Below are 19,021 nucleotides of genomic sequence, written 5' to 3' on the forward strand. Positions count from 1 at the left end.
TTGGCTCACTGCAACCTCTATCTCCTGGGTTTAAGCAATTCTCCTGTTTCAGCCTCCCAAGTAGCTGGGACTACAGGCACACGCTGCCACGCCCGGCTAATTTTTTGTATTTTAGTAGAGATGGAGTTTCGCCACGTTGCCCAGGCTGGTCTGGAACTCCTGAGCTCAGGCAATCTGCCCTCCTCAGCCTCCCAAAGTGCTAGGACTATAGGCATGAGCCACCGCACCCGGCCAATGTTCCCTGTTTTTACAGACTATCCATCTTTGTTTTAAATGGTCAGTGTTTCAAAGATTTGTTACTAAATTTTAAGTTTTCCTCACTTCTATACAATAGTAGACTGATTTGGCTGCCTTTTTGTTCTTCTAAATTTTCTTTTTTTATTAAGCCAACTGTTTGTTCTGGCACCACATTAATGTATGTACCTTTTAGTCTATTTATACATGTCACATCTTGGATTGACTTTTTATTCCCAGTTTCTTCCTGGCAAAGACAATGAGCACAGTGAGCATACTTAATAAATGTTACATAATAATAACTATTAAATGTTCCTTAAAAAATCTCAAGCAGATTTTTTATCTTTAGCTTCTACTTTGGGATAATTATATCCTTCCTCAAAGCTATTTATAGCTCCCATCAGGAAGAACAACTGAAAAAAAAGTCACAGTCCTGCCAAAACTGTGGTGAAAGTGATTTAAACTCTGAAGATCTGTTGCAAGTGTTCAAAATGGCATTCGACATATGTATATCTAATTCCATCAACAGAAAACTTTTCCCAACCAAAATCTCCATGACAGAGGTGGTCATGGAATATGACTTGTCCATATCCCCATCATCAATCATTCCGATTACCCAAAACAGTCAAAGAAACGCACCTTACATGCAGTCGTTATTAGTCCATCTGCATGTGCACTCTTCAGCTGCATCGTAAGTCATGTTCTCCCTCTACCCTGTGAAGAGCCTGAGCCCCAGCATATTTAGTCGAGACCATAAGTTGCAGTCACAAGGCCACCTCATAAATAAGTGAAATGGAGGACCTCCTGCATGACATGAATTGGAAATCATAGGGCCAAAAAAATATATACATATGTTCAGTATTCAGGGCTGCCAGATTTAGCAAGTACAAATTAGCAATCTTATTCGCTCTACACATTAATCTCCAAACTTGCCTGGATGGTATAAGAAAACCCCAAGATTACTTTCTCTCTTAAGTCCAGGAAGCAGGTTAGAATAGGAGGTGAGTCACCAGAGACTGAAGACATGGGCGTTGATCTCAGTTCTTGCTACCTAGAACTTATTTGGCTTGGAAAAGTCCACCCTAGTTTTTACCAGCAAGATTCTATTATCAAAAGGTCCACTTCCAGACTTTGAGAGGGTACTGCTCTCCGTGAGCCACCACGGTAGATGCTGGGGAAACCAGGAACAAGCCTAGTGCCCTGCCCTCAGGGAGCTTAGCATCTAGTAGGAGAGAAAGTGTAATTAAAGGAGAAAGGTGGGGTTAGAAATAAAGATCTAGTTCTATATGAGAAGTCTTGGGTCGGGGGGTGTGGAAGAGGTGGCTGGCATCACATATCTGTTAGACTACATTTCTGTATTTCCCTTCAGTATGCATCTTGTTTTACTGTATATTTGTTTTCATGAGAAGGCTTTTGCCCTCAGGAGAAATTAAATAGAACCCATTGCTTGGCAATAGCAGCCTTCACACAGATTCACATACAGTGATGTCTTGCATTCTAGGTTAATCATAGCTTTTGAGATTACCTTTGGGGAAATTGTGTAAGAAAAATCCTTTTTTCTCTCCTGTCAGAGAGAAATGTCTTCTGTGCCATTTGCAGTTACCTTGCTAATGAGATGAGTCCACAGAGAGGAGGTAAGTACAGAAAGGTATCTCTGGCTGACAGCTTCCCAAGGACTCCCACCATCCATGAACAAAGAGTTCTTCCAGTTTAAGTACAGCAAAAGTGATAGCAATACCTACCAGAGCAGGTGGGCTATGGAAGGCCAGCTTAGGTCCCCTCAGAAGTTTAAGTCCAGACGGAGTAGATGAACTCCTTAAAAAATTGTTATTTTATATAAAATATTATAAAAGTTCCATTATTATTGCTTCTATTAGTAAAAACGTACCTATTAGATGAAGGTATTTTCCAGAATCATTTGTCTGGCCTCTTCTTACTTGATAACAGGTTTTTCCAAAGCTTGCAACCTCACTATTCAGCCCTTTCCTTTCTGACAGTAAATATCTCACTGACTCAAGTGAAGTGGGAAAGAGCTCTAAAGTTGGGAGCTAGGGAGTCTGGTTTGAATCCCAGCTCTGTCTTTTTTTTTTTTTTTTGAGACAGAGTCTTGCTCTGTCGCCCAGGCTGGAGTGCAGTGGCGCGATCTCAGCTCACTGCAAGCTCCGCCTCCTGGGTTCACACCATTCTCCTGCCTCAGCCTCCCGAGTAGCTGGGACTACAGGCGCCCGCCACCACGCCGGGCTAATTTTTTGTACTTTTAGTAGAGACGGGGTTTCACCACGTTAGCCAGGATGGTCTCGATCTCCTGACCTCGTGATCCACCCGCCTCGGCCTCCCAAAGTGCTGGGATTACAGGTGTGAGCCACCGCACCCGGCCTCTGTCTTCTAACTGCTGCAAAAATTTGGTCCAGTCATTTAATTGCCCCAGAACTAGTTCCTTGTCTGCTTATTAGGGCATAATGTATCCAAAAACTTCTAATGGAGGTTCTGTCACAGAACAGATGATAAATTACATAATTTAAAAATATTCTGTCTCATTATTTTCAAATATATCTAACAAATTACAGTACCACAGTTTTTTGGGACAGTTTTTTATACAAATTACTCAATTGATTAAGCAATTCTAATTCTTGCAACAATCATGAGTTTAAGAGTATCTTAAAATACTGCCATTTTACAACATGTTGAAAGTTTGGTGACACAGCAAGAATTTCAAAGCTGGTGTGGGGACCCAAAGGGCCCCAACTTCATGCTCAGTACTATCTGATTTATCTTTGACAGTTAAATATGTTCCAGTAACAATTTATATTATTAATTGGTTTAATCAACCTTAGATAAACTATCTACAAACCAGTGCCTAGTTATCCTAAATTCCAAACTGATGGGTGTTACTGTATTTATATATATAACAGATAGTTTTGTTTTGTTTTGTTTTAGACAGAGTCTTGCTCAGTCACCCAAACTGGAGTGCAGTGGTGTGATCTCAGTTCACTGCAACCTCCGCCTCCCGAGTTCAAGCGATTCTTATGTCTCAGCCTCCCAAGTAGCTGGGATTACAGGCATGTGCCACCACGCCCAGCTAATTTTTGTATTTTAGTAGAGACAGGGTTTCACCATGTTGGCCAGGCTGGTCTCGAACTCCTGGGCTCAAGCAATCTGCTTGCCTCAGCCTCCCAACTGCAGGGATTACAGGTGTGAGCCACCACACCTGGCCAGAGATAAGACATTTAATGACATGCAGAGAAGTCCCACTGAGTCAGTTTATATATGAAGATGCGAGTATCATTCTGATCCCCAAACACCAATCTCTTCTGAACATCGGTTTTCTCCTTAGTCATTGTTTAAAAAATAAAAACAATGTCTACTAACAATATTAATTGAGTACGTACCATGGTCCAGCTCTGACTCAACACTGGGGATGCAGCAGTAAGCAAAACACTGCTTACTGGCTCAAGGGGCTCAGTCTGGTGGAGGAAATCACCACTTCTCAGGGTGAGCTCTTTCACAGGAGTTTTCTTCTGTGGAACTGCTGGAGTCCTTGGCAGTTCTTCTTTATTCTTTGGGTTTTCCGTCCCCAGAACACCTACGCAGGTGGCTCCAGCAAGGGTAGAGTACAGGGGAGAGCAGTGATCAGGAAAGTCTCACACTGCCTCCTCCAACATTTAGGCCCCACCCAGCCTTGCCAGAGTTTCATCACCTCTAGCTCCTTTCTCTCATTCTTGGCTACTACAGATAACCCCCAGTATTTCAGACAAATTAGTACATAATGGAACCCCAATTATGCACCAGGGTGAGAGTCTATTCAAAAGGAGTTCCGGGATCCACGTGATCTGAGGAAAGTGGCTGGGTGCTCCAATATTTCTGCTGCAGTCAGCAGGTTCTGTGAATGTTCCATGACATTACAGATGGTGTGTCCCAGGCTCTCAGGGCTCCAATCAGCCTAACAGTCTTATTTATGACTTAGCCAAATACAGTTCACAACTTAAAACCAAGACTAAACCAATATCAGTTTAGCATTAATATCCACATCTTGGAATGCAGATTTTACTGCTGATTATCTGATGCATTAAGAGTAATACTCATTCACTATGACATTTAGTAAGCTCCTCTCACTAGGGGCTTGGTTCAGTTATCAGAGAATAATAGAGGAAGGTGGCCTAGATGTGAATCCTAGCTATTCCTAAGTAAATATACTTAACTTCTTGGGAACAGTTACCTCAGCTAGAAAAGGGGAAATACTGTGCATTAAATAGATTGAAGGTGTATTTGACCACAATTAGTGGCCAAAATATGGCATGTTATTATTGGTACTATTATTGTACTTTCACGCTTAGAATACTGTTATAACTACAAATGCTTTCAAATTCTTTAAAAGTACTTGGGGTTCATTATTCTTATAGTAGATGTGAATATTCTTTTAATTCAACATGTTGCTTTAATATTTATTTTGCTGTATCTTTCTTACCTTTTTGTGTCAGAAGGAAACATCGAATGTAAATTCAATAACAACCTGCTATTGTAAATCAACCTTCTTTTGTGACTTAAAACTCTCATGTTTAACTGGCACAAAACTGAAACTCTTATACACAAATAAATGATGTTTCCTATGGATTTATAAGTACAGAAAGGCCTTTGCTTTTAGAAATGGAAATGCAGTATGAAATCATTTCATCAAAATAGAAGCAGACATTATCATTGCTTTGCCAAACTGACAATCTAATTTTAAATAATTCAGCAGTAAAATTTTCATCACTTTCCTAGATAGAATTTCTTAAAGCTCTTTAACAGCTTTATAACTCAACAGTTGTTAACTATACTACTAGTTTTTTTGTCATTTCATCTTGAACTACTCTGAGAACTTCTAAAACTAGAATATAGTTACATGCACACAGGCCTTGAGGTCTAATTTGAAAATAAGAACCCAAAGGAAGCAGAATTTGAAGCTAAACTCAGCTTTTAACAGAAATTATTATTCATGATAAACTTTTCTAAATGAAATGCAGTAGTCCTTTTTTTAAAAAAAACTCCACTTTAGAAATGTTAAATATTTATTTATTTTCTTATCAGGAGCTCTTTTCTTGGTTGTAATAAGAATATGCACAAATAACCATATTTTTCGATATTTAAATATTAGAACCCATAATTCAAGGTTGTTTTTTTTTTTCCATACAGGTCAGTTACTATTGTAAAATAAATTAATTTTAATTACAAAGGTCTAGTACCAATAGATATCTAAGAAATGTATAATTTACCTCCAATAACAAACTTGTGCTTTGATATTTTTTATCATAAAAACTGAGTTTTCAATGAAGGCAGTTTAGCAGGACTATAGTTGTGAAAATAAACCTGAATGTAGCCATTCTTTAAACTTAAACTAAAAATCATTGTAGAATAAAATGTCAAGCAAGTGAAAACTTTTCTGTGATATATACAGAAATGATACATATGTAAATATTTTCACATAAACAAAAACAAAGATCAAGAAAAAATTAAATATCTTTGTGGGCAACAGAAATACACAGATTAAAAAGGTTATTTTTATTTTACTTCAATGCTTGCATTGAACACAACTGGCAGAGCAATAGGAATTAGATAAATCTTTACATTCTTCCAGGAATTACACACAATAAAGACAGCTCTCTATAAGAAAATAAAATATGAGCATAATTAGACTGCTGAAAGTCATGACTTTCAATTAAGTCACCCATTTTGCTCTACTGTGAAGCTATATGCTTTATCAGAATTTTGCCAGTTGAAAGAAAATAAAGCTAACACTGGCAAGATCCAGCACAAACACAGGTGGCAGCAAATCAGGCACAATGTTGTGTGGATTTTCCTCTCAATGTGGATTACCCATGCCTAGAAGATAATGGCTTGCAACACGAAACAAACATTGTGGGATAAAACAGATGATATTTAAATAGATATATTTTCTACAGGAATGTTTCCTGAAGAGTTTCCCAGGGACTACCTGAGCCAGAGTCAGGCAGAGTGCTCAATAAAATAAAAATGCACATTCCTGGGCTCAACCACAGACCCTCTGGGGGCCCAGGAATCTGTACTGTTAACAAGCTCCCTTGGGGATGCTTAAACATGTATTAAAAGTTTAAATAATGTTACTCCATACTATTTGGAATTTCCCTTGCATCTTTCTTTTGACCACAAATATTTCATTATCTCTTTTATGCTTCTTACTAGCCAGAAGGAAAAACAGGCAAACAAAAAACCATTTCTGATTATGCCTGTGAGCAGTGAGAATTAGTAGTGGTATCTTTCCCTGCCTCAAGAAAATATGGGGGAATAGGCAACATATGACTTTGCACCTACGTTTCTCAAAGGTGCTCCATAGTACTTATTTTTAAAGCTTTCACAATGTATACATAATAAAAATGTTCAAAATGATTTGTAAACTCTCATCAGATCAAGATAATCCAGTGTAAAAAGAATTGCTGTTCAGTGTTGCTGCTGAATTCTCACAAAGACCCCTTCATAATCTTTGTTCACAAACAGGGAGCGTCTCGGCAGGCACTCCAGAGCTCTCACCAAATGAGGCACTGCCTATTAAGCAGCATGAAAGTACCTAAAGACTGCCTATAAAACAGGAACAAAGAAAACAAAGCTCAGTTTCACCTCCAGCCAAAAAGGAGTCTTCATGACCTACCAATATGTAAGATGAATACAGATCATGCTGACTTTCCTCAGAGAAAAGTCTAATAAAAAATGTCCTTATCAATATCTGCTTGAAATCTAGTTTATATGGAAAATGAAGAGCATAATACACTTCAACATGCTACTAGTATCTACTACAGTGCTTATGTCCTATAAAATCCCTATGGACAAAAACAATTTTACCTGTGAATAAAAATTAGAAATGAAAGAGGTAGGTGACTATCATTTGAAGATAATCCCAAAACAACATGTTGAATAATATCCTTGAGTCCCCAAAGAGCTCTTTAACTGGACAATGAGTTCCAACATCGGTGCAATTTCCTTAAGAGCAGAGTTTCCCAGATATTTCATGATGTCATCAACCTTTCAATGCCCCAACTCCTGATACAGTGCCACACTCTTCAGACATTTAATATTAAGAAATATTAAGAAATGAAGTAAAATGTAAAGAAGTAATACTGGAGACCAAAGGGTGAGGTGATGCTGAAGTCAGCTAGGCTCTTCAAAAATCTATACCCTAGTATGGAGGAAAGCACATTTGAGTTGGACAGGACGTTAGAGATACATCTAATCCAACTCTCTGGTTTTACAAATGAAGAAATAGAAGCTTATTTTTTCCACTGGCTCACAAAACACTAACATCCTGAAAAGATGCTATAAATCCACAGTTAACTTACTTAATTAGTCAATGATGTAGCCAAGTGGCTATATTTTCAGCCCTTATCCCTGTGGGCTGTTTTATAAAGTGAGCCACTGGTAACAGAGAAGCTGACCAAGGCCCTAGATGCACCTGGGGGCAGACTGTCAGCAAGAGAAAAACAATTTGAAATATCAGACATGCCCTATTAAAACTTGTTCTAGGCTCAGACCAGGGTTCATTTTCCCTTCTTTGTAGGAGACACACACCTGAGCACGTTCACAAACTCCAGCTCTGCTAGGGCAAGCATTGGGGCAACAATACTATTCTGCCCAGAACACTTAGAACTAACACAGATGGACAACTGGAAACCTCCAAACCCGCAGGGGCAAGACCTACACATAGCTATCTTTAATTTCTCAATAATTGTCAGTCACTTGTTTTGCAAATCAAAAACAAAAAAAAAATCACTGGTTTTGCTTCACAGCCTTATTTATCTAAGATTTTTAAGTCTCACATTAAAAAGTGGTTGTAGGTCAGATGTGGTGGCTCATGCCTGTAATCCCAACATTTTGGGAGGCCAAGGCAGGCAGATCGTTTGAGCTCAGGACTCTGAGACCAGCCTGGGCAACATGGTGAAACCTTGTCTTTACAAAAGAAAATACAAAAAAATAGCTGGGTGTGGTGGCACACACCTGTGTGTGTGTGTGTGTGTGTGTGTGTGTGTGGTTCCAGCTATTCAGGAGGCTGAGACAGGAGGATTACCTGAGCCTGGGAGGTTGAGGCTACAATGAGCCATGATCACACCACTGCACTCCAGCCTGGGTGGCAAAGCGAGACTCCAAAAAACAAAAAGTGGTTGTAAGTGATTTTATTTTTTCTTTTCTATTTTCCAGTGTTTCTGTAATGCTTTCATATTTCTTTTGGTAGTTAGAAAATAAAGGCTAATTTTTAAAAAGAGTATCATAGTCTAAAAAATTAAAGGATGCATAGAGTTCCCTCTTGACTATGTGACATCTAAACTGAATGAACTGTCTGCGTGGCACAGTGGAACAGCGCAGTCTCAGGATTCTGACAGATTTTTGGATCCCAGCTCTACCACTAACCTTGGGCAGGATTTTAGTCCCTCTGAGACCTGCTTTCTTCACCTGTAAAAATGAAAACAATAATACCTACCTCACAACATCCTGTAAGGATAAAATGATGCACAGTGCCTGACACATAGGTGTCCATAAATATCAACCCCTTCTCCCTATACTCCACAAAAACCCTTGAGTAAAAGGAATCACCACAGCCTGTACCAGCCACTTGCCATCCCCCTCACTACATTCACCTTTTAAATTTGCAAGGATCCTGTCTCCTAGATTTTGCGCTATTGCTTGAAGAGTTGCTATTGTGCTTAGAAAAGTATCTACATTTTATGTTCTCTTTTACAACTGTACATGCAGATAAAACATTTCTTAAAACTATCTTCCCATAAATGATAATGCACATTTCCTAAAGCACATATCATGTATAAAAACAATTCTGAAAAATAAGACTGAATTAATTTGTACATTATCTCTTAAAGTGCACCAAAGTAAATAGTAATGACCCTTAAAATGTCGCTAACCTTCCTGGGTTAGTTTTTAAAATAAAACTAAATATATATTGATTGAGATGTTTGGCTCCAATGTGATGGTAAAAAGCAGCAGTGTCTTCCAGAAAAAAAAAGTCTTGATAAACTCAAATAAGCATACCTTAGCAGCACACGAAACGCCTACAATTCAATGTAACTGCAGGCTCAATAAAGCACAATCCTGATTCCCACTATGAAAACAAAATCAATCAAGGAAAAACCCCAAAACCAAAAAAAGGCTCCTCACCCTAAATTGAGGATTTCTATTGAACCCTGGAGGTAATATTTGTAATCACTTTCCTATTGTTTATTCTTGGTAACAGAACTATAATTACCATTCTTTCTTTACACTGCTCACACACATACATACACAAACCCTATAAAAAACAATAAAGTGGAGAGGCTATGAGAAAGAAAATTCAATGTCAATAAAGAACAAGCATCACCCAAAATGTCAGTCAGTTCCAATATTCACACCACCGTCCGATGTTCCCCACACACATAGACAGCACTAGGACGTATCCGTCGCCTTGTGTGACCAGGGAGCTGCGGCAAAAACTTGAAGGACTTAGGCATCATGTCCAGGCAAGCATCATGGAATTTCTTAATCCTCCAGTAGTAGATCAGCGGATTCAATGCAGACTTGAGGTAGCAGAGCCACAGTAGCCAGGTGCTAATCTCAAAAAAGTTGTGCTGATAGTAAAAGTGCTTACTGAATGTTGCCACAAGGCTGTAAGTGGTGAATGGGGCCCAGCAGACAATGAAGACAGCAAAGAGAATCAAAATAGTGGTGAAGGCACGTGTTTTAAAGCCCATGTCAATGCTCATCTGGAAAGGTCTCTGCAGACTCATGAGACCCAGTTTGCTGGCCTGGCTGAGGCATATACCTTCAGGGTAGCTATGGATCCTCAAGGCATTGTGCCGAAGGGTGTTGAGTATGCCCATAAATGAGTACAGTATTACCAGGAAGGGTATGAAGAAAGAAATGAGAGAAATCAAAATCACATAAGCCTGGTAGCCTGGATTGGTTGTGTACCCAAACACACACTGGGGAGCTCGGGAAGGTATCTGCAGGTCGGGGTTTCCTACGGCTAAAGGAAAAGCTACACAAAAGGAAGTTGCCCAAGAAACTGCAATCAGAACCTTAGCTCTATATGGGTTTAGCTTATCCTGCCTCTGGACTATAATAAGGAACCTATCTATGCTAATGATGAGCAGGATGGCTACACCTTCTATCACAAATAACCAGAAAAACATAGCAGATACCCTACAGAAGAATTTCCCAAAAATCCATCGGGTAGTAAGAATAGTTACCAGGGCAAAGGGCATGTTCAGCACTGCAAGCAACATGTCTGCAAAAGCTAGGCTGGCAAGGAGGATGTTAATTGCAGACCTCATGGCAGCTTTTTGGTAAACCATGAGGCAAACAACCAAGTTCCCAAGAAAAGACACAAACAGAATGAATATCATTATAGCAGAAAGGGTGATCTGAAGAGGCAAGTTTAGGCTCTTAAATGCTGCTGGTGTTGTGGGCACAGCTGTACTATTCACTGTCAAGGAACTCAAACCAGTGGGAGCCATGGTTTCAAAACTATATCTAAGCAATGGACTGAGGTCAGGATGCTGGAATGGTGGAGGGAGTGTAATATTCACGTAGGTGTTTTCATACACGACAAATGTTGTGTTGGATGTCCCGGTATGGAACGCAGTCAACACTGCCGAGAAGACCATGGTTTCAGTAGGATGGAAGATGCAAGCAGAGATGCAGGAGTTCTTCAAGCATTTCAACACAGAACAGCAGTATCAGGTCCCATTGATGGGCTTGGAAATACATTCTGGAAAATGGACAATGAGTTCCATCTTCCACAAGAGTCCTTTTGCCTGAAAATAAAACCAAAACACAAAAAGTAAATGAGAAATGAGATTTGCAAATAACATTTAACTCCAGGGCTGCCTTTCATCATGAAGGATCAGTTTTGCTCTTTTTGACCGTTTAAAAATATTTTAGTCTCCAGTGTAGTCAACACTAAAATATCGTTCTGTTATTTTATCTTTAGTCAACCATGGTGGAAATTTCATGACATTCATATATAAAGCAAAAGTGTGAGGAATCTCAAAATGTGTTACTGCCCCAAAGACAAAAATTATAATCTTACTGTTAATTTTTAAAATATTTCCAGTGCCTTTAATTTTAATTAAATGTTAATTTTAATTTTCATGCTTTGCTATAGTCACTATTAATACAGATTTTTATTACCTGGTTCTCTTGAGCACTATTTTTTTTAAATTAATAGTTCTTTGGTACAAGTTCTTACTCTAATTTTACATTAGCACAAAACCGGATGACAAAGAAACCTAAAGCAGGTTTCCTATTTCACACATAACAATTACACACTTTAGTTCTAACATCCTTATAAGTAGGCACTAAGTAATTGTCAATGAAGATCTGAAACATTTTCTTGGCTTGCTTTCTATTTATTTATTTATCCAATTAATTCATCAATTTTTTTCATTTTTAGTTTTTGAATTAAAAATTCATTCATTTTTAATTTCTTTCCAGAAGTTCCACCACCAACCATACTGGAGAACTTACTCAAGAGGAGAAGAAAAATTCTAAGATGTCTTGGTAATATTTTCAAAAGTTTTATTTTACTAAAGCTCTCTTTGCTTCTCATAGTCTCTCTTCTCTCCCAAGTCCACTGACTTTCATCCTTTCTTTTCTGATATGTATACATCTATCTCCTCTATTTTCTTCTCCCTAAAAAACCAATCTTATTTTGCGTTAGCAACTTGATCAGTATATGTCAACCAAATAACAAAGATAGAGATGTTAAAGGAGAGATGACTAGAAAAATATTCAGGTATGAAGAATCTATTCCAGAAAACTTACAAAGATTAGCTTTGTAATTAGCTTGCTCCAAAAAGTTTCTTATCACCTTTCTCTTATCCTAACCCCCAATTTCTTACCCAGATTTCTGTAACTCCAGAGTTTTCTGTAAGGGACTTTCTTTATCTGCTGTCTTACACATTTTGTGGTATGGGTTTTTCCTTCCGTAGGTCTTTACTGGAGAGGTAACCTCTTTATAGTTAGAAAGAAGTCTCTGAATTTCTGGCTAGATTCCTTTAATAAGCTCTTAAGAGACTGGGAAAACATACATGTACAGTAGTTTAAAACAAATTGCAGTTTACTCATTATTTTGACTTAGAATCAGTCATTGATTTTTTTTTTTTTTCCAGACAGAGTCTCACTCTTGTTGCCCAGATGGTGCGATCTCAGCTCACCGCAACCTTCGCCTCCTGGGTTCAAGCGATTCTCCTACCTCAGCCTCCCGAGTAGCTGGGATTACAGGTATGCGCCACCAAGCCCGGCTAATTTTGTATTTTTAGTAGAGATGGGGTTTCTCCATGTTGGTCAGGCTGGTCTCGAACTCCCGACCTCAGGTGATCCACCCGCCTCAGCCTCCCAAAGTGTTGGGATTACAGGCGTGAGCCACTGCACCCAGCCTAGTCATTGATTTTAAGGGTCACTGTCAAAATTTCATTCATTCATTTACTAATGCATGATGGGTAGGGATATCACATTTCTAAGACCCAAGATCCAGCAATGTAGCCAAATCAGGGATTCTACATACCTATAGCTCTACAATCCCATCTTTTTTTGTCCAGGGCTGCCTTTATAAAAAGAAGAATCCTGATCTATTCATTCAAAATATCAACTTTACCACTTGCGTTCACTTCTACGGTTTAATTTCTTTGCCCTTACTAGATTTTATCTATCCTCACATATTCACTTTGTAATACAAAACATACCTGGATAAGATGCCACACTAAGCCAGCTGCTCTTGAACTTTATTAACCACAAAGGGGCCAGTGGGAAGAGAGCAGTGGTAGTTGGAAGATTTTACACCATAATCACCATCAGCCTCTATAGAAGTACCCTAAATATACATATAATTAAGACTAAAGGCTGTGCTTAATTGTACATTAACCTCAATACAAGTCTACCTCCATAGAGGTAGAGGTAATTTCTCTAGAAAAATTATAAATAGACAAATGTGTATCTTAAGCCTAATGTGACAGCTAAAATTGTGTTTGACAAAGTAAACTAACATATATCCATCCTGTACTACCACACTGTTTAAAATATTTCATTTCCTTGACCATGTTAAGGAACAAAAACAAAAAATGGGATGAAGCCAAAGTAAAACCATAATTTAAAAGATGACTTTTAACTTGTTATATTTGCATAGTCATTGTATCTTTCTACCATAAAAGCTTCCCACAACTATAAAAACTTCTAACAATTCATTCAATATTTCATCAAATATCTATTTAAGAACCTACTACATGCCAGGTGCTAAAAGGAAAATGGTGAGCAAATAAATGGTTTCTAAATTTCTCGTTAAAAATGCAGACTGACCACAGTCCACATCCCGAAAATTACACTGAAATGACAGTAAAGGGATTTTTTAAACAAAGTATATAAACCAAAAGGACAAGAGGTATAAATGAAAAACACATCAGTAGATAAAAATTTTTTTCTAATTTTTTTTTTTTTTTTTTTTTTTGGAGACAGAGTCTCGCTCTGTCACCCAGGCTGGAGTGCAGTGGCACAGTCTTGGCTCACTACAAGCTCCACCTCCCGGGTTCACGTCATTCTTCTGCCTCAGCCTCACAAGTAGCTGGGACTACAAGCGCCTGCCACCATGCCCAGCTAATTTTTTTTTTTTTTTTGTATTTTTAGTAAAGACGGGGTTTCACCTGGTTTGCCAGGATGTTTTTTAATGTTTTAAGGCAAAAAAAGCAAATGGTGTTGTAGTAACTGACTTCACAAACCAGAACAGAGAACAATTTATTCTCAATACTTCCAGGGAAATATGCTTTGAAGAAACTGAAACAATCCTGTAGATCCCCAGAGAATCTCTGGATGCCAATTACCAGAGTATATAGGCAGAGCTGAAAACTGGAAAATTGACTGAAAATCAGAGACACTGGAACCCCACTCCACACCTAGTTCTCCTCTCTGAACAATCACATGAAAGCACGTATCTCCATTTCAGTAGCCCAACTCTGTGGCACAACTGAACCTGACAAGCACCACACTCGAAAATATTAGTGCAAGGCTGAAAACAGGGGGACTGAGTGAATGCATATTCAATTTGAGAACCTAGCTCCTTTTGCCATCCTGCTCTCAGACTGCCAGAAGCCAGGCACATATTGCCCATGCAGAAGACTGAAAGGCTGTAACTAAACTGCCACAGAGGAAAAACCTCTAGATACTAACATCTGATGGTAGCACAAGAACAATGCCAGCTTGGTGACCAGTCACCTGTATATGGAAGCCCACCCACTGTCAAACCAGCCCATGAACATAGAGATTCTAATCAACTTTTCAGTGCCTATTAAATATAAATTGTCAATTTCTCTAAGAAATGAAGAGTTTAACAAAGAAATTAAACAAAAGCATTTTTGTAGTTAAACATTAAGGAAAATAACTTCAATTTAAAATACTAAGGAACATAGCATGAACAGACTTAATAATGCCTTTGCCTCAGTATCTGTACAGTGGTCGTCATTCACTTCACTCCTGGCTCATTGGAATGTAAATATTCCCTGGCCTTCTTCCTTTTCTTATGAAGTATAATAACCAAAGCAGTGCTCTTGAATGCTCACAGTAACTACATTAAAAGATTCTTTCCCCTAAGCATTTCTCATCAAATATCATTGTCACCTGAAGTTTCTTTGAATTTTATGTAAGAATAGGTTAAAAAGTTTCATACTTACAATTTGTATTTCCAAATGAAATAGGACAGTAACAGCATGAGAGCAACAGACAATTAGCGTAGGTTGGTAACATTTACACAGGAGTCTTAATGTTAAATCCAATCTAGACTAGTCTTTATTTGCCATTTGTTGGAAATGTTTAACAAATCTTCCAAGTGAGAAAAATTTTAAATTATGTGTGAATGTGTGCACATGATATATGCATACATAATACACATGTTTATACAAACACACCACATGTATGTGTACTTGTAAAACTCGCGTATGGTAGAAGTGACTGGATTTATGATTCTCTCTTATTGCATCTACAGAAACAATGCTGGGTTATCACGTTAATGATATAAGTGGAGTGTTTTATATTTGGAGTGTGCCAGAATGTCATATTTATTGGGCTTCAGTGCCTAGAATGGTCAGTAGAGGTTGTAGTATTCTCTTGGTCCTCTTTCCTTAGTCTTACCTGCCACTGGAGTGCTTTATTTTATTTTTTTGAGACAGGATCTCACTCTATCACCCAGGCTGGAGTGTGGTGGCACAATCACAGCTCACTGTAGCCTTGACCTCCCAGGCTCAAGTGATCTTTGGAGTGCTTTAAGTACTTGTTTTATTCTCTGAAAAGGCTATATTCTCCTAGAAGGCAGCCATTGATTTTATTAATCCCATTGTTCCCTACGACCACTGTGCTTTGCACACATTCTGATAAATATTTAGATAACTAAATTCATTTGCACTGTTTTGCGGGATCAATTTTTTGTTTACTCATTTTAATATTCATAAAATATGCACATAATTTTAAAAATAATTAGATAAGTTTTAAGGTGATCATCAAATCCTGTCCCAATCTTCACTACCCCATTCCTGTTTTTAGAGGTACTCATTCTTAATTATTTTAAAGGTTTTTTCATATATTTATTATTTATATATCTAAATAACATGAAGAAATTACTTTTTGGTTTATCACTTAAATATATTAACTCCTGATTTCCTGTAAGTATAGATGTAGATTTAGCTGTCACAGCATTTCCAACTAATTTCTCTTCCCTTTGTACCATCAAAATCTTTATTTGAAACTTCTGAATTACAGTAGTGTATTAATGTAGTTATGTAAATAGTATATTTACTGATAAGCCAACAGTAGAATATTTTCCTTTCTTGTTTAACTTTTAGAAATCCTAAAATTAATAATTAACTTACATATTTATTCTCCATTTTTTTGTTTGTTTTGTTTTGGCTGTTTGGATTTTTTTGTTGAAGTTTTTGTTCAAGTCCTTTGCTCGTCTTTCACCTGGGTTATCTTTTTCTTATAAATTTGTTGGCATTTAAATATACATACACACACACACATACATTCTTTTTTCCCAAAGGATGAGGCTGTGCAATTTATAAGGAACAGAGGTTTATTTTGTCTCACAATTCTGCAGGCTGTATGAGAAGCATGGTGCCAGCATCTGCTCCTGGAGAGGTTTCAGGAGGCTTACAATCATGGTGGAAGGTGAAGGGTGAGAGCAGGAACGAGAGAGCGAGAGGGGTTGGTGCCATACCCTTTTAAAAAACCAGATCTTGTGTGAACTCAGTGCAAAAACTCACTCACTACGGGGAGGACAGCATCAAGGCATTCATGAGGGATCCACCCCATGACTCAAATACCTCTCACCAGGCCCAAACCTCCAACACTGGGGATTCCATTTCAACATGAGATCTGGAGGGGACAAACAGCCCAACCATGTCAGTATCATATTCTACAGTACTGATTCTATTCAGAGCAGGAGTTTATGGAAATCACATGATTAATGAAGTTTGGGCTCATTACAACTCCCACTCATCCCAGAACTCATGCCATGGTTATTCTACCAGTTTTGAAATGCTGAGTTAGAACAGACAAACTCAGCAGATTCTCTCACTGGTTCTCTAATCTGTGGAGCAAGGGTATAATGGTAGGAAAGGTTAACTGCAAACCCTTAGAACTATCTATTTCTACCTATGAAAATAAACCAAAAGCAACATTTCATTCCTGCAGAGATTGCAAAGATTAGAGTCACCATCAAGGACTTGCAAGAAGAAGGTGATCATTTCTGCCATATCTCTATTCAAGTTGCCTCTTTGGCTTTGTAGAAAACAGATGGATTTTGAAGAGTGCAGATGCTGTACCAGATGTGGTTTTACTGATGGAGCGAATCAACATATTTCCTGGCATCTGGTACATGGCTATTGATCTGTCAAATTCTGGTTTTCTCTGTATGTGTTAGCAAAGACTACTTGAAGCATTTGCCTACCCTACTATCCTACCTCAGGGCTCTGTCAAGTCTCCAGCACGCTATCATAATCTCATTTGCAGGGACCCTGGTTGTACTTCTAGTCCATAGAATGTCATGCTGTCCATTACATGCTGACTATACAGTAAGTGGTAAATACCCTATGCATGGTAAGACACATGTGCGACAGAGTGAAGAAAGAGTCCTAAAAAAATTCAGAGGCCTGCCATCTTTTAAATTTTCTAGGGGTCTTAGTAGTATTTCAAGATATCCCTTCCAAAGTGATAGCTCTCTTGCCTACCACTAATACAGAGACACAGCATCTAGCTGGCTTTTCTGGACTCTGGAGGCAACATGCACCTCATTTGGGTATGTTATTCTGACCTATTTATCAAGTAGCTTGAAAAGCTGCCATATTTGAGTAATCAGTAATAATAAGAGAAGGCTCCACAACAGGTCCGGGCTGCTATGAAAGCTGCTCTGCCACTGAGCCGAAAGATTTACTGGTGTTTTAGGTGTCTGTGGCACATAGGGATTCTGTATAGCATTTGGCAGGCCCCTTAAAGGTCAGACCAGATCTTTAGTATTTTGGAACAAAGCTATGGAACATGAGTGCTCCACATAAACTTGGTGTTGTCTAACTTTCTGAAGCTATACAGTTGGGTTTGCATGGAGCATTTTAGCCTTATACAGAAGGGTATGTATGAAATCAGACCTGGCAGGTGCTCAGGGCACAGTTCAGTTACATGAGCAAGTGGCTGAGATTCCCACAGCTCCTATGTTTGCTGTAATGACCCTCTCTTTCAACTTCACCTGTGACCTCACTGAGAGGAGTTTCTTATGACCAGTTAACTAAAGAAGAAAAAAATTAAGGCCTGATTTATTGTGCAGATGGTTCTGCACAATAAATTGGTGCCACCCAGGGGTGAAGAGTTGTAGCATTACAGCCCCACTTGGAAGCCCGTAAGGGCACAGCAGAGAAAACCTCCCAGTGGGCAACATTTTGAATAGTATACTTGGTTGTTCATTTTGACGAATTCATGCCAGAGATGAAAAACTACATTCATTCATAGACAGTAGCTAATGGTTTGACTGGCTAGTCATGTAAATGCTCACCAAATAGCAACTTTCAAAAGAAGAGCTTGATAATCAGGCAGACAAGATGACCTATTCTATTGAGATCAATCAACCTCTCTCTCTAGTCACTCCTGTCCTTCCCTAAAGGATTCATGAACAACACAGCCATGGCAGAAGGGACAGAGATTATACATGTGCTCAGCAACATGGACTTCCACTCACCCAGATCAATCTGGCTATAGCCACTGGATACTCACTGTGGCAACACAGGGACCAAAACTAAACTTATTGAAAATGACATAATCTCCTGGAGACACTAGCCAGCTACTTGGTGACGAGTGGATTACATGGACTACTTCCATGATTGGTGACTTTGTTTTTCTTAGAATATATCCATATGCTGGATAATTTTACCAAATTAGGCCATCAAGCATAATATCAATATGTTTAGTATCCTGTGCCTCCTTCCTTTCACACAATATCCTACACATATCAGAGAAAAGTAATCAGAAAGCTAATAATCACCTCCACTGTGGTTACACATTTCAAATAAAAACAGTAGGAACTCAAAAACAAAACTTTTAAAATTTTGTTTTTTAAGTATCCAGAAGCATAAAGGAATAGACATATCAAGATATTCAGTATTCAAAGGGGCAATCTGCATTCTTAAGAATAACCTTTTATCTCCTGAGTTTTGTTAGGAAGTATAATATCAAAGAACTGTCTTAAGCTCTTTGAATATGTTAGCTTTAA

General features: G+C 38.4%; 1 protein-coding gene across 3 annotated transcripts in view; it reads right to left on the reverse strand.

Annotated features, from left to right (window-relative positions):
• Nucleotides 1–352: 352 nt before the first annotated feature.
• The window catches only part of GPR63 (G protein-coupled receptor 63), a 48,574-nt gene continuing 29,905 nt past the window's right edge, over nucleotides 353–19,021 (reverse strand). For all 3 annotated transcript variants that reach the window (XM_003824370.6, XM_014345436.5, XM_014345435.5), the window contains one exon: nucleotides 353–11,039. In XM_003824370.6, coding sequence (XP_003824418.1) covers nucleotides 9,630–10,889 — 1,260 coding nt within the window. In that variant the 5' untranslated portion in view covers nucleotides 10,890–11,039 and the 3' untranslated portion in view covers nucleotides 353–9,629. The remainder of the gene's footprint in view (nucleotides 11,040–19,021) is intronic.

This window comes from Pan paniscus, chromosome 5, assembly GCF_029289425.2.
Source record: "Pan paniscus chromosome 5, NHGRI_mPanPan1-v2.0_pri, whole genome shotgun sequence".
In the NCBI taxonomy this organism is placed as follows: domain Eukaryota; kingdom Metazoa; phylum Chordata; class Mammalia; order Primates; family Hominidae; genus Pan; species Pan paniscus.